This window comes from Neodiprion pinetum, chromosome 7 (genome assembly GCF_021155775.2).
Source record: "Neodiprion pinetum isolate iyNeoPine1 chromosome 7, iyNeoPine1.2, whole genome shotgun sequence".
NCBI classification, from domain to species: Eukaryota; Metazoa; Arthropoda; class Insecta; order Hymenoptera; family Diprionidae; genus Neodiprion; species Neodiprion pinetum.
The window spans coordinates 18,605,228-18,620,694 of record NC_060238.1 but is presented as its reverse complement, the minus strand read 5'-3'; the positions used below and the strand labels follow the sequence as shown (position 1 = coordinate 18,620,694).

Here is a 15,467-nt window from a genome sequence, read left to right as displayed (position 1 = left end):
CTGTTTTTCTGGCTTGTTTTTAATGCAAACACATTTTTTTTTCCTATAGCCACTAAATTGAAAAGAATTCCTTTCAACACCATGAAGTATATGTGAACATATTGTAGGGCACTTTTTTATTTTTAACGCGCAAGGCAATTCGAAATCGTGAGTAGGAACAAGTATAACCTACTCAATGGCATGTCATATCGTCCGACACAACATTAAGACTACTATACTCTCCAATCCTATATACACACTGCAAGAAGGAGACTAAGCTGACCACTTAATTTCATCCCTCTCTGCTCTTTACATCTACTTTTGCGACGTTTAAATGAGTACCTGACTTATCTGTGTCGACATATCGTTCTATTTTACTACACAGATTTTACAACAGCATGTTAGGCTTGATTCAAAGGGTAAAGAAGAAGTAGTTCACAGTTTTGAAGGTAGAGTGAGTGCTGATAGCAGCGCCCGAGTACTTACAATAAAAATGGGAGGAGGTTATAAGGTGCGGACAAAATATGTAAGGGTTTGTTAAGGTTATGTAGTATCCCACACTTACCGATCGAGCAAATTCACCCGTTTTCCTTCTACATTAAATAAACAGTCGAACGGAACGGGTTCAAATTTCGAATTTACTCGGTCGGTAAAGGTAGGAGTACTACATGACCTTAAATCTATATAATGAAACGAAGAGACTGAAAAAACAGGTGTAAAAGTCAAGGTATGAATATTAGAAAAATGTGAAACGAGATTACGGCCTTAGAGTTTTTTTTATTCAATCCGTTTTTTTCAGGCCGTGCTATTCAGTGAGTAAAACGTGGCGAGGGTTGAATTGACTTGATCGTTGTTCAACTCGTAGATATTTTTCATCTGTATCATGATAATAAGAAGAGTTGCAGCTGACCCAATCATCTGAAAATATGGAATTACATTTAAGTGAAGAGTGATTCGATCCAGATCCTATGTTATTACTATGATAATTTATCGTTAGCTAACCTTAGAAAGCAGTGCATAATCCAAAGTAAAAAATCCCTTGGCCGTGAAGCAAAGGCGATTTTGTATGAGCTGAAGAGATAAAATGTTGATCTGCAGTGTGAAAAAAATATACGCAATTACGAGAGTGAACATGTACGATTTTGACGAGAACACTTTCTACATGAAATTTGGTCAAAAGATCTTGAGGATTTTGTGAGATATTGATAGAAATATTTGAAGCTATACATATAGTCCGAATAATTTGAAAAAGTCATATACCATTTGTTTCCACTTAATGTTTTTCATTATCTAAAAACTCGGTTATACCTCATCCCGAATATCTCTATTGTATATTGCCGCCATTTCCAAAACGTCCTGGATCAAATCCCCGGACTGTTTGGCCTAAAATGTCATTTCACATATCGCATCGTGAGTGTAGAATTTTTCTTCGTTAATCCTTCGATCATTTTTCACTTTTAAGAGACGTTATAGCGTATTCAAAGTGGATTAAGTACCTCGGTGGTTGTACCTGCACAACCAGCTGCAATCCTAGTAATTTTCACAACATAAAACCCAATCCATAATCCAGCTGCCATCTTGATCATCATGTCGTCGAGTATCGAAGTCTTCGGTAAATCCGCGGCCAAAGTATAGCCTGTATACAGAAGTGCTGTTAATATACCGAAGGACAATGCAATTGACAGGAGAACCTGAAGGCCGAAGATTTGGTTCAGTTCCATCGCCGTGGTGCAGAGATCTCCATGTAATTTTCTGCGCATAAAACAAGTAGTCAAGATTTCAGTAACAAAACTGGTATTGTTTTCAAATATTTCGCATTATAATGGATTTTATCCGCCATCATCGCGGTAACTCTTCATCATACCACATTTTTGAGGAAAGCATTGAGTCAAAATTTTCTCGCAAAGTCTCGTGATCGAAGATTTCTTTGAAAAATAAAGTTTTATGCTCACCTTTACGTGCTGGGGTAAAATTCATTTATGCATAGTGCAAAATGATCGTGTCACGAATAGTTGATTTTACTAGCTTAGAAAATTTAGAATTTACCGGAAAACTACTAGCACGCCAATGCCTTATCTATCCCTAGCCTCTGGCTACAAATAATCCTCTTTGAATCTAGTGCCAATTTCATATAATCGTATGAAATGAGAATCTATCTCTATCTATTATTTCTAATCTATCAACAAGGTGCTTTAGATCGGATTGGGCATACCTGACTACTTTGGCGATATGCAGTATCCGCTGGTTGTCGGCAAGTCTGTTCAATTGTGCACTGTCTTGGCCTGCGTTGAAGATGAAGGAGTTATAGCGTGGGATTGTCTGGACTGATTTTTGCGTGAGATGAGCCTTACCTCTATTTTCCAAATGCAATTCGGCGAGAAATGTCTTTAGCCGTCGGAACCTGTTGCAGAAATATCTGTGCGAAAATAACAGTTTTCATGCCCCATGGAATTATCGCTTACTTCAAACACGTCTTTATGGTAATGACATTTCAATCAACAACATCTTGATTTTTCAACGAACTTGACAAGTCAATACGATACAGTGTCGCTCAACAAAAATTTACTCATATGATATTCCAGATTCATCGGCATCGTCATTTTATCTGAACTTATTACTAGGGTATGCTTGACATCTGGAACTCTAGTTATATTGATCTCTAGTGAACATATGGTTTTTGACTCATGATATTCAATGTGAAATTAAAAGCACGTAATTCTCTATATTCGTATTTTTTTACCCATCCATACCGACTTAGATGAATTTGTATCACGTAATCAACTGAACACCACAATTTTGTACTCGATTTCTACTTGTGTTATCGTTTTTCTGTGTTCAGATATGGCAAAATTTTGCCAATCAAACTGTATGATGATTGTAATATCGGAAGTTTGAGAAAATTCAAAGAGCCTTTTATACAGTATCGACTATCAAGTATATCAATGGACCAGAAAAAAGCCCTTGGATTTCGAAAATTGTATGAGAATTGATTGAATCTTCAATACCATTAATTGTGAGATACCATTAATTGTGAGATACCAAAATATTTCTACAGTCTTGTATTCGATTGTCACCTTATGCTAGTGTTGTAGGTGATATCAAGTATGAAAGTAAAGACTATACAGTGATGTGTAGCCGTTAAGAAACTGATGCGTGCGAATTTTCCAGGATAATCAGGACCAATGTAGATATAATCCAAGATCTGAATTACGGCCATTAAGCTGAGACCAATGAATAGCTCAGTAATTTGAGCTTTGTACACCAGTGCATAGTCGTTAGGTATTCCCAGTGTCTTGAGCCGAGCGTTGATAGTGATTAGCTTCCGAAAGGCGCTTCTGGTATCCTGGAACATAGAGTCACTTCAAATAACACGATAAATGAAAAGAAAAAAATGTACAAAGTACAATAATAAGACCGTATAAAGATTGTGCATTACGGCAATGCAGATGTAAAACATGACTGAGATATATTCGATATGTATGTGGATCATAATTATTATGACCTGTGACCTAGACTGCGAGGAGAACATCGAGATAGCGACAAAGATGGTGTGAACGTAAATGTTCAGACGATAGTTGGAGGCCGCGATTGTAGACCCCATGAACACCGTCAATTCTGATAAATTAGACATTTTCACCAGTACCACATCCATTGTTAGAATCAGTAAAGCCCAGATGATTGATAACAATGGTCGCGGCTTGTCCTTGGGATAGTAAAGAACATCGATTCCGAAGATCAAATTCATCATTAGCGTCGGTGAAAATGCTTCTCGTAACGTTCCTGGGACCGGTAAGTTCATGGCTTCTTTGATCTCTCTTTCTCTTGTTTCACAAACACTACTAGTCGAGGTCGAAATGTTCTAACAATCGGCCAGCTAGGCAAACGATTCCGTTTTATGTAGGTAAAATCAAGATTGCATATTTTCAAACGCAATTTTATTTCTAATTATTTCTGTTATTGTTCCACTCCAACATATTGGAATAAGATTTAAGAAAAATGAAGGTCACTTTGAGAAGTTTCTATTTCAAAACAGTTCAAGGTTAGTTAAAAACGAATCCTTCGTATTCGCGCCAAGTCAGAACAAAACCGAACACTTTACATTTTATTATTAGCATACAGATATTGTTACCAGTTTTTATATTCAAAGAACGAGCCTAAAAATCACAGTGCGAATATATTCATATCGTCATGGTCAAATTTCAGTTTTTCACAAATTGTTCACCGTTAACTACGTCAAAAAAATACACTGGAATTAGTAAAATAGAAAATCAACATTGTTTCACGATAAAAAAAAGTACGTGTGTGGCAATGTCACTTCCCTACAAATAACTCTGAATGGTGATATAAGCACCTGAAAGTCCTGAAATTCTACATAATATTCAACGTCAATATACTAATAACACCATTTGAAATAGTTAGCAATCAAGAAATTGGAAATGAACACAGCTACAATCGACAAAAAAAAACCTGAAACGTTTTCAAAATATTAATTTAAACTCTCACGCGTCGTACCCTTTAGATAATTTCGTACTTAATTAATTTCTAACAAATGAGATCGTCACTGTGATATGATCTAAATCGCAAATTAACACGGAAAACGCATTTCAATATTAAAACATTCCCGGCTCACATCGATTTCCGACTGACCGCCTCTACACTTTGTTCAATTATAAAACAGCTGCACTCGAAATGAGAAAGGTCCGTTCATCGGTTTGATTCTCACATCAGATAATGAAATGTTATTAATTCCGAAGGATATAGCGTAATGTTATACCAGTTTAATTGAACCACGAATATTATGCGTGTGGATGCATAATTTATGTTTATGATATAGGTATGATTAGATCGTTCATTAAAAAAAATGTAGTTCATTGCTTTTGGTAATAAGTCACCGATTCTAAAATGTACTGTAACGTTTACTGCTTTCTCGGGAGCAGTAGGTCGTGAAAGCGATATTGTTACGTGAGTTCAGTGCTTGTGATAAGTAATTTTTAGTAGATTTTAATAAAGTAAAGACGTATAGAGATACGAGGATTTAGGTTATGTCCTAGTCCAAAACACCCTGTGCTGCTTAATCTAATTGATTTTCGTGGACTCGGGTAGTTTTTAGTGACCGTTGCCGCATTCGCAAGACTCGGGTATAAATACCATAGCTGCTTGTTACTATTTCACGGAATCGGGTGTAAATACCATTGCCGTATCCCTCCTGCTGAGCTGGGATAATACACCGAGCCTGCCGAGCTTGCTAATGTTTTGATATGCAAATTTTTCCCTCTCTGCAGATCAGGGGTACTAACTACGACAGCCCGTCAGACTCGGGATCCACAAATATCGGTCATCGGACACGGAATGATACAGTGCCCTATACCTAATTCGTTTCACCATAGCTGAAAACTATGCTACCCAGATAATTGCCTGCCTGCCTGGTTAGATAAGGAAACAACCCTTGCCACACGAATGAATACACGCGACGTATTCGCTGTTATATTTCTCAATGAAATGAGAATGTACTGTGAGAATTACAACAAATGAAAAATGAACCAAAAAATGGTTATTACAAAAATAAAGTAGAAATAACTAAATACAATGCTCTTCTAAATTCTATCCGCTATTGCTTTGTAGTGATTCTAGATTCGATCTCGCTGCTCGTTAACGTTTGTTTTTGAAAATGAATTATCGATTCATTTTCTCTGTGAAAATTGCGTTCCTTGAACCTTTATGCTCGGAAGAAATCGGTTTCTGTGATTCAAATTTTTCCTTCCTTCTGTTAAATTTAATCTAGTCAATCTAATTTTGGATCAATGAAATTTTCTATTTCCCTTGAGTCAAACGGGCGTTTTCCTACGTTTCTTTCCTATTGTCGACGTTGTGAGTCAGGTCTGCTCTTTGTCAGGACACTGGTCCTAGCAACTACCTGTGAGTCACGTGGCGCTTTGCTTGACACTGCTGTCTGTGCACAAGCAGCGCGTCCTTTTATAGGGACCGAGCATGAGTACGAGTAGCGCCGCGAGTGGCTAAAATTGTCCCTATCGACGGGACTTGCATTAACTTTGACAAATGGTCTGGCGGTTATTTGTCGTCATTTTTTTGAAAGAACAAATATGTTCACCGAAAAGATGCCTTCTCCCGATGTAAGAAAAGTGAAGGTTAGCTGTTGCACTGTCGGTTGTTACAATAGTCTCAGAAATACTGAGTAAACCGTTATTAACTGTCCCTATGCGACAGGACGATTCAAAACGATCGGTTAATTAAGTGCCATGGCGTAACCACGGAAGTTTATGATTGGCTGATTCATTGGCGTAGACAGGGGAAAATGCCCGTCGGCTGGGACAAATAGAATCGATTTGGCGCTGCCGTGAATTTTGCGCACGGTCTCTATAGGAACGATCCGGTTATAACCGGATTGTGTTAACCAGTCGGTTCTTAGGGTGGACGGGATAATCCTTTGGTAAGATGAAGTTAATCTGTCCGTTGTCGTCCGTTTGTACTCCGAAGCTGCATGGGTATGCTAATACCACTTAGGCCGTTGCAGTACACGTATTAGAGTCTTTCTCATCAATTCTATTTCGAATCAATAACACTGTCAATTTCCTTTTCGTTTTCAAATTATAAGGAATTGACTAAAAATCAAAATCTCAGTTATACACAAAGTGGAGGGTTTACGATAAATTTCAAAATCAAACTAGATATGTGTACAAAATTCTACTTTACAATAAAAAAAAAAAAAAGAAAAAGCTAGACTGTTGTGAAAGCAGCCTAGACTCACCTAGCATATAAATATAATTTAAAGCATATTGCACACTTGAATGACGTACCTATACTTTTTTTACAAGTATATTTTACGTAGGTATATTTTTATATAACGAGGTTGAAGCTAGTAACGTTATCGTAATGAAACGTTGGAAAAATAATTACTATTTTCCTCATTTTAAATGATTTTTAAGAAACTAAGATTCCGGCATATGAGTGTGTTTAGTTTTATTACAGTTTGCTACAATTTTAAACAATTCCAAAATTGCGAAATAACAGTTTTTCGTCAGTATGAATCGTTACGATAACGTTGCTAACTTCAATATGATTTTATTTATCGATAGTAAATTAAATTAATTTATCTAATGAACGCAAATTTATTTTCGTAGGTTCTTTCGAACCATAGCCCACAAAGCATCACCAAAAAAAGTACATCCACATTGCAGCTCGCTCCTAATTTACGTTGAGACCGGTTGCATGTTACGCAAATTATAATCAATTTTACGATATTCATCCATAAAGGTCCGTATTTCGTGGTAAGAAACTTTTTTTCAACAATCATCGGAAAAATGGGTAAAAGACAAATTGATATATTTGTTAAATTATAAGATTATACGTAATACAGTTGCGTACTATATACCAGTTGGGTTCTATACTACCTTCTTCCATAAATTTTAAGAATTCTGTATTATTAAATCCATTCGAATGTTCCCACTGGCCGGAAAATAGCGGTTCCACACTGTTAACAGCGCTTTCTGTTAGAGAAATATGGGGGAAATTTGTCTCCTTCTACTCTATGGTAATTTCGCTAAACCGGAAGTCACATATTGAGTCGCAGTAAAATTTCATTGATGTAGATGTCAGTAATTTTAGCCTGTGGTATTTTCCGCTAGTTCCGTAGGAAACGTTGAATTATTCCAAATGTGTTGCGTTTCGTAAATACTTCGCATTTGTATCATAATAACGAGATAAGTTGTCACCGATCCGATCATCTAAAATGTCAAGTAATTACCAGTTAACATAAAATATTGAAGTTCACTTGAGAGTCGCGAATAAAACATTTGCAATCATCGCTCATTCATGCCGACCTTTCGAAGCAGGCTGTAATCCAGAGTGAAGAATCCTCCTGCCGTCAAGGTGAGAGGATTTTGTATCAACTGAAGAGTGAAAATGCAGACCTGTAACGGTATAAAAAAAAAAAAACAGCTCAATGAGTACACGTTAAATAGAGCATCAACTGAAACGAGGTATACGTATTCTAATCTATTTGAAAATAGGAAAAATCCCAATAACATGTAGAATTATCCATGGTCACAAACGTTGCGATAATCATCTTGACTGTAGACTTATCTGATTCTATTATTGAATGAGATTTGAAAGGGAATGAATTGATCCTGATCGTTGACTGTATGATTTCGTTTAGTCATGGTAGCAGCCTTAAGTTTGTTAGAAATGGCATTATGATAGTCAATCATCGATCTGATTAGCCATACTACTGGATTGTTAATATGATATGGTAGCAAAACCCATTTTGTATTATTGAATTTACCGAGCATGTTCATGTATGTACCTCATCGTGAATATCTCCACTATAGATTGGAGTCGATTCCGTAAAACTCTGGATCAATGCCCCAGTTCGCATAGCCTGGAAAGTGATACCATACATCATGTTGAGCTATAGAATTGCGTCATCCCTTCTATACATGGTAGGCAGTGATTCTGGGATGGCTAATTTCATCGGCAAATTCGTTACGGGGGAAATGCAGATTCACCTGCAGCGCAAGAAGACTAGAGATCCGGGGACCAAACTCCTATCCAAGCCCATAGTTTGAGGTGGGCCAATACGCGGTAGCCGCCTGGCAGCGCTGCTATAGGCGTAGAATACTTGCGCAATCCGACACTGCGCATCTCCACATTCATGTGTTTCAAAGTACGAGGAGAGATTCGAACTGCAGTGTCACTGTCGGCCGGCCGCTAAGGTCTGAATCAGTTGGTCTGAAACCAACTTGTCCAAGAAATTAGCCGTCTCAAAATCACTCCTCCCGTATGCATCTATCAGGTCATTATGTTTTTAGTAGTAGGGTAGAAACGCCTTTTGTGGTGACTGTACCGTTTGTGGCTGCCTTTGTAAGATTCTGAATTTTTTTAAATTGTCCTTTACTCTCTTCGATTATGCAATGTTCATGACAAAAGTCGAACACTGAGCAACTTTGGACACGAGTTTTATTACTTGGCACGCTTCGTTGTATAAAAATTAGTGTTCACGTAGGTCAAAGCACCGTTGTACTTGCCCTTGTATGGACGTAATCTCCGATTAAGTGCGTTTTCCTTTTACGTCAATTTTCTCACACAACACGACACTAAGAGATTTCATTGGCCTATGTGCCGATTTGTGTCAGAAAATTAATGTAAAAGAAAAGTACCCTAAATATAACGAATGTGGCGGCAGTAGGTCAAACTATGATTACAACTGGTACTAATTTATTATCAATTGACGAAAACTGATACATCCACCCAAAAAGTGCGTGCTGCGTTGTGTAAAATTGATTGAGTACCTCGAAACTTGCAGCTTGACAAGCGTTGATAAGCCAAACAAGTTTCAGGATATGATATATAGCCCACGTTGCAGGAACAATCTTGATCATCGCGTCGTCATAAAGCAAAACCGCCGATGCTTCAGCCCCTAGGTCGTAGCCCGTATACAGAAGAGACGTTATCAAAGTGAATGATAACCCGATTGACAAGAGAACCTGAATGCTGTTCTCTTGATTTAAATCCATTGCCAATTTACAAAGATCCCAATGTATTTTTCTAAAGATATGATATTTGATGTCTGTATTTACCAAAAGTGGCCATAATTCTAATATTAACAACACTATAATGTGTCTCTCGCCTCTTTTATAGAGGGACAGCATATATTGTGCTTCATTGCGAATCTGTTGATAAAACCTATTAATCAATGATTTGCGTTTGTAAAAAATCACGTCACTAGTGCAAAAGTAATAGTGTAATGAATTTACAGAGGTGGCGTCTAAAAACCGATCGAAAAGACTTTATTCAATATAATGCAGACATGGTTGAAGCACATCGTGATTATCAGCCACAGAGTATGGTTAAGTATTGTCAAATATTGCTTCCAAATAACTTCAATCATTTTTCTATGGATTTTATGCACACAGGTATGATTTTCCATTTATGTGTTTCACGTTTATACCAAAACGTTCACGCAATTATACTGTTAAAAATCATTTTGGTTGTCGCCCTGGAAAAGATTTGCTGTGGTTTCAAAAAGTGACGAGGAAACCTTATGTAATTGGTTTTCTGATGTTAGATTAAAACCTGATTTCAGGAAACAACGACACATATAATCAGATGTTTTTTAGAGATTGGGGTTTGACATAAATAAAAAATATTCCAAGTACGTCACAGTTGATCTGCTTTACGATACCAATGAAAATTATCAGAGTTTCACAAAAGGGAGACTAATTTGATACCTTATTTCTTTGGTGGCGCTAAGGAGCCACTGATTGTTTGTAGGTCTACCGCATGGAATATTTCTTGTCTTTTGTAAATTCGATTCCGTAAAAAGAGAATTCAGGCGTCGAAATCTGTTGCAACAATATCTGTGAAAAAAATCGGTTTGATGAGGTATATCATAACATTCTTGCAGTTTTCTCGAACCGTTGAAAACATGCATTCCGATCGTTTCTTTTGAGTGAGACATTCCACAAATTTTGACACTTCTCTTCGTTCCTACACCTGAAATTCCACATCAGTTTGACCAGTTGAAACATGTAGTATAGGTAAATTAAAACTAAGTCATATACGATTTCTAGCATGCTTTACGATATGCATTTCATGTAACTTTGGAAAGTTACGTCACAATGTGTACAGTTTAATTGTACGAACGAAATTGTAAAGAATTACACAGTCTGTCAGAGTCAGAACCGAATAGCGGGAAATTTGTGGGTTAATTTTTTGTGGTAAACTATTTTTCATTTCTATTTTGAGACGCCAAAATTTGCTGTCAGCACATTGTTAGTTCTGTGGTTAAAACAATAGCAAAAGCTTGTTAAAATTCACGGGCCCTTTCGTACCGACTCAGCAGGATTCAAAGGTATTGAAGTAAAGCGTTGAGGTTTCAAAGATTGTATCAGAATCAATGGAATGTTCAGTAAGTATAGAGATATTCAAAGGAATGCTGTCAAAGTGTATGTAATGATCACCTGATGCAGCTAGTGTAGGAAAAATCAAGTATGAAAGCGAACATCAAAAAGTGATGTGTGGCCAATAGAAAACTGATGCGAGCGACCTGGTCAGGATAATCAAGGCCAACGTAGAGAAAATCCAAGATTTGCAAGACAAGCATAAATATGAACCCGACGAATAGCTCAATAATTTGAGTTTTGCACACCATTTGATAGTCATTTGGGATTCCCATCGTTTTTAGCCGAGCGTTGATAGTGATTAAATTGCGAAAGCTGTTTCTGATAATCTGCAACATGACATAATTTTCAATGACACGGTTCGTGAGAAAAAAATCATAAAACACAGAATACATAATAAGACCGTGCAAATATTGTGCGTTTTGGTATTGCGGGTAAACCCGATTGCGCGTTTTCTATAAAACACAATTTTTATAAAAATAATAATTATTCCAACCTGTGCCTTGAACTGCGAGACGAAAATCGAGATGGCAACAAAAAAAAGATGTGCATAAAAGAAGCAGCGATAGTTGGAGGCCGCGATTGTGGATCCCATGAACTCTACCACATCTGTCAATTTAGACATTTTCACAAGTACCGCATCCATTGTTATGGTCAACAGGGCCCATATAGCTGATAATAATGGTCGAGGTTTGTCCTTCGGGTAATGGAAAACATCCAATCCGAAGATCAAGGACATCATATACATCGGTGAGAATGCTTCTCGTAATGTTCCTCGGACTGGTAACTTCATGGTTTCTTTCACCTTATTATTTTATCTTCTTCATCAAAAATCCATGTATAAGTGTATGAAAACATTCGTTTTTACAAAACCAAGTAGTTGGTCTCCTTCATTATTGATGTGACAATTCTCAAAGACAGCATTCTTATGCCGATACACGAAGTAGCAAATTATGCGTACTGGATTAGAATTTCGTAAGTCTTGGCTAGCAAGAGAAATAAAGACAAAACAGATGGTATCAAAGTAGCAATACGTCAAAAATTTGCATCTTGCTGTATTCTTAAATACTTTCGACCTAGAACATGCGAGACATGAGTGACATGATAGACAATGGTCCAAATTTGTTTTTTGTTGTTTGTAGCGATTCAATTTTATAGGAAACTTTTAACGGATTTCTATCACTTCTTTTACTCAAAAACCATCGGAAAAACTGTGAAAAATTATCTTTAAGCAAAGTGAAATTTCCACCTCACTTACCACTTGAGACCATCATGGAATTCGAAAGGGAATCGTAAAGAAGACCGCGAAACGTTTCCGAAGTACCAACTTTGACTTTGGCAAACGTTCTTGTCCTTCAAAATAATTTCGTTGCGAATTGGACTGTGGTCATTGCCGTGATATGATCAAATCGCGAACTGACACAGAGAACTCATTTTGATACTAAAAAATACGCGCTTTCTTTTTAATATTTATTTGCACCTGATATTGCGCACAATGTCGAATCATAACGCACCATGTATGTAAGCACCTGTACTCGGAATAAGAAAAGTCCTTCTCTCGTTTCGATTCCCACATTAGATAATTTCATGTTGTCAGTAATTATGATGAATGTAACATAATTTGAACCCGGTCTAATTGAATCATTACGTGTGTGCATGAATAAATTATGTTTATATACCTACGTTCGGATCATTTAAACGAAAAAATTAATTCACTTCTTCTCATCTCTTTATCGCTCACATAAATATATACGGTGCTGATTGAGCCTTCGGACAGGAACAATAGCGTCCCATCGGATACTCTAACCAGATAGTATACAGATCAGTGATTTATTACCGACGATTTCCTGTAACCTATCGACGTGCAGTTACCATAAGAGAGTTACTTGTTTCGTTACCTATCGACGAGCAGTTACCATAAGAGAGCCATTTGTTTCGTTATCTACACGACTAAAACGTATTATCCGATAATAGCAAGTAAGGACTCGAACGTTTTGTCGTATAATGAAGTCATACTGTGTGGGAAATTTTGCTGGCCACGGAATGTTAACAGTTCTATTGTGCCCACTATATGTATACAGCTATATAAATGAAGGTGTACAATGCGAATAATAACAATTCATAAATTATTGATGAAGTATGCATCAGTTGTATTTCTATAAAATGCTCTTGGTGACAGTAAGAAGTTAGCGGTTATAAGTAGCATGAAATTATCATTTGCAAGTAGTACGAAGTTAGTTTTTATGAGATGCATGAAGTTAACGATTACAAGAAGCATGAAGTGAGCGTATTATCCTCTGCTAGACGTATGTGGTGATAAAAAATTATACATCAAAGTGAGAAAATTTTATATCATAAATTAAAGGTGAGTGAAATAAGTGAAATGAAAGGAATAACTATAAAAATTGTTAGTCATGGTAATTCAGGGCTTTATCGTACTGATATTATTCAATACCGAACTGAAACAGACATGTAAGAAGAAGTATTCTCTTTCACATTTTACAAAACTGGCGCGAATACGAAGTTTACACTGTGGGTGATAAATCGCATTGGGTATCGAATTTTCCGATACCATTTTCTGATGATTATAGGCGTTACACGAAGTCGTGGAACTCGTGCCGGTGATGTCGAACTGACTGTAGCGGTAAAAGTATCTAGAATACATTTATTTGTTTACCCTTCGGATTATTCAGTGCCCAACAAATATAGATCATAATATTACAGATGATTTGCCCTCAAATATACAGGTAACGGTAGCAAAGGTCGGATAGCGAAGTTGTTGAAGTTACGGAACAACGCGACGCAAAATGCGAATCGCTGCAATTGCTTTGACGGATGCGATTAATGGTGTGTTGGATACTTGGTAGCTTATTGAGACTCAAGCCGCTGAAGCTTTATTAGCGGTGGAAAAATGAGACGCGAAGTCCGCGGGAGCGGAACCCCTGATCGCTTACATGATTTACAATAAAACTGCGAATACTACGAGTATATGTGGAGGGCCTCTAATAAAATTCACGCGACTTTCGAGAGGCTAATTATAAAAATTCTAAGTTTGCTGAAACGATTATAATCCAAGTAACTCTACGAAACTTAACAATAAAACAATTATAATTTATACATATATACAGAACGTGACTGTTTTATCATCAGGGTCCTTAGAATTACGTGAAATGACGATAAGACGATCATCTTCTATGCTTATACATAAAAGTTAACTGTTTTATCATCAGAGTCCGTAGAGTTACTTGGATTGATGATAAAACAATTATCTTTTATGCTTATACACAGATGTTAACTGTTTTATCATCGGCGTCCGAAGAGTTAGATTATAATCGTCACACCCGAGTTAGGTAATTTATTATCAGCTTTTGTGAAGTTTAGTGAATTTTATTATGGCCATCGATGTGATGTACAGATTTATTCGCATGAAAATAATCGTTGCCAGCTGTGGGCACGTGTGGTTTAGAAAACAATTACCAGTTGTGAACGTTGCAATAAGGAAATGTTGTGTATATAACAGCTCTGAAGTCATGTTATTCGGTTTTGTATTAATCTGAATTGGTGCAAATTCGAAACAGTGAATACTCGAAAGAATAGATACTATATCCTGTTTCTATTCAAAAAATTAATTGGCAAGGGTTACGGTATCTTGATATATCTTCACTGAGTAGCAAATGCTAATGACGAAAGTTTTGTATTAATCTGAATTGGTGCAAATTCGAAACAGTGAATACTCGAAAGAATAGATACTATATCCTGTTTCTATTCAAAAAATTAATTGGCAAGGGTTACGGTATCTTGATATATCTTCACTGAGTAGCAAATGCTAATGACGAAAGTTGTCCCGTTGATTTTTTGTTAAATACACTCGACACGCTAACTGCAAATTTTCTCCGCCAATCGATTGAAGTTCACAAACGATTTTGACTATATTAAGATGGATTAAGATAAGGTATTGTATTTTTTATAATGTATTGTAAATTTTTTTTCTAATCCAGATTAGAGATTTCGTATATTATACTTACATGTTTAGTACATGAATAAATCGACAATTTTATTGCAATTTGTTACCGCACGGTGAGGGAATTTTCACGAATTTAAAGTGTGCAAAAGCATTCGAATGATTGTGCGACTCTAATAAATTCTCAGTTCACGCCTGTCTTGATCATAGTCGAGTCAGTGCTTGGTTCTGAAACTTCTTGAAAGTTTCATTGTGGTAAAATCTAAGAAGGTCTCTCAGCCGGTTATATTTTTTGCTTGTGGGGTAAAAAGCGTGGAATTATTTTGTGCGGTTTTGGATTCATAAATACTGCGCATTTGAATCAAAATAACGAGAAACGTCGTCACTGACCCGATCATCTGTAAATCACAAAGGATCTTGACGTCAAGTTAAGAATTCAAAAAAACTGTCTGCAGTTATCGGAAATTTATTTTCACCTTTTGAAGCAGGCCGTAATCCACAGTGAAAAATCCTGCTGCCGTGAAGTAGAGGGGATTTTGTATCAACTGGAGAGTGAAGACACTGACCTGTGGCATAGAACAAAAAAAAACTCTTGGTTCAGTAAATGTTGA

At 36.7% G+C, this 15,467-nt stretch overlaps 3 protein-coding genes across 3 annotated transcripts in view; 1 reads left to right on the top strand and 2 right to left on the bottom strand.

Moving 5' to 3' along the window:
- Window positions 1-232: 232 nt before the first annotated feature.
- LOC124222778 (uncharacterized) overlaps window positions 233-15,467 on the bottom strand; it is a 22,016-nt gene continuing 6,781 nt past the window's right edge. The window contains exons 7-14 of the mRNA XM_069137588.1: window positions 15,333-15,422; window positions 3,054-3,322; window positions 2,331-2,395; window positions 2,192-2,261; window positions 1,476-1,731; window positions 1,288-1,362; window positions 982-1,071; window positions 233-897 (exon numbers count right to left, since the gene is read on the bottom strand). Coding sequence (XP_068993689.1) covers window positions 775-897; window positions 982-1,071; window positions 1,288-1,362; window positions 1,476-1,731; window positions 2,192-2,261; window positions 2,331-2,395; window positions 3,054-3,322; window positions 15,333-15,422 — 1,038 coding nt within the window. The 3' untranslated portion in view covers window positions 233-774. The remainder of the gene's footprint in view (window positions 898-981; window positions 1,072-1,287; window positions 1,363-1,475; window positions 1,732-2,191; window positions 2,262-2,330; window positions 2,396-3,053; window positions 3,323-15,332; window positions 15,423-15,467) is intronic.
- LOC138191247 (gustatory receptor 68a-like) lies at window positions 7,418-9,509 on the bottom strand. The gene is made up of 4 exons (XM_069137755.1): window positions 9,285-9,509; window positions 8,300-8,374; window positions 7,818-7,907; window positions 7,418-7,721 (listed from the first exon to the last, which is right to left on the bottom strand). Exons 1-4 carry the CDS (start codon window positions 9,507-9,509, stop codon window positions 7,599-7,601), a joined length of 513 nt encoding a protein of 170 aa, XP_068993856.1. The 3' UTR covers window positions 7,418-7,598.
- LOC124222784 (gustatory receptor for bitter taste 66a-like) overlaps window positions 13,148-15,467 on the top strand; it is a 22,458-nt gene continuing 20,138 nt past the window's right edge. Inside the window, exon 1 of the mRNA XM_046634120.1 lies at window positions 13,148-13,260. The gene's annotated coding sequence lies outside the window, so the exon portion shown is untranslated. The remainder of the gene's footprint in view (window positions 13,261-15,467) is intronic.

Coding starts and splice junctions, on each gene's coding strand:
- LOC138191247 (XM_069137755.1), bottom strand. CDS start 9,509: ATGGATTTAAATCAAGAGAACAGCATTCAGGTTCTCTTGTCAATCGGG. Junction 8,375..9,284: donor GTCAAGCTGCAAGTTTCGAG/GTACTCAATCAA, acceptor ATCACTTTCCAG/GCTATGCGAACTGGGGCATT. Junction 7,908..8,299: donor GTGGAGATATTCACGATGAG/GTACATACATGA, acceptor ATACCGTTACAG/GTCTGCATTTTCACTCTTCA.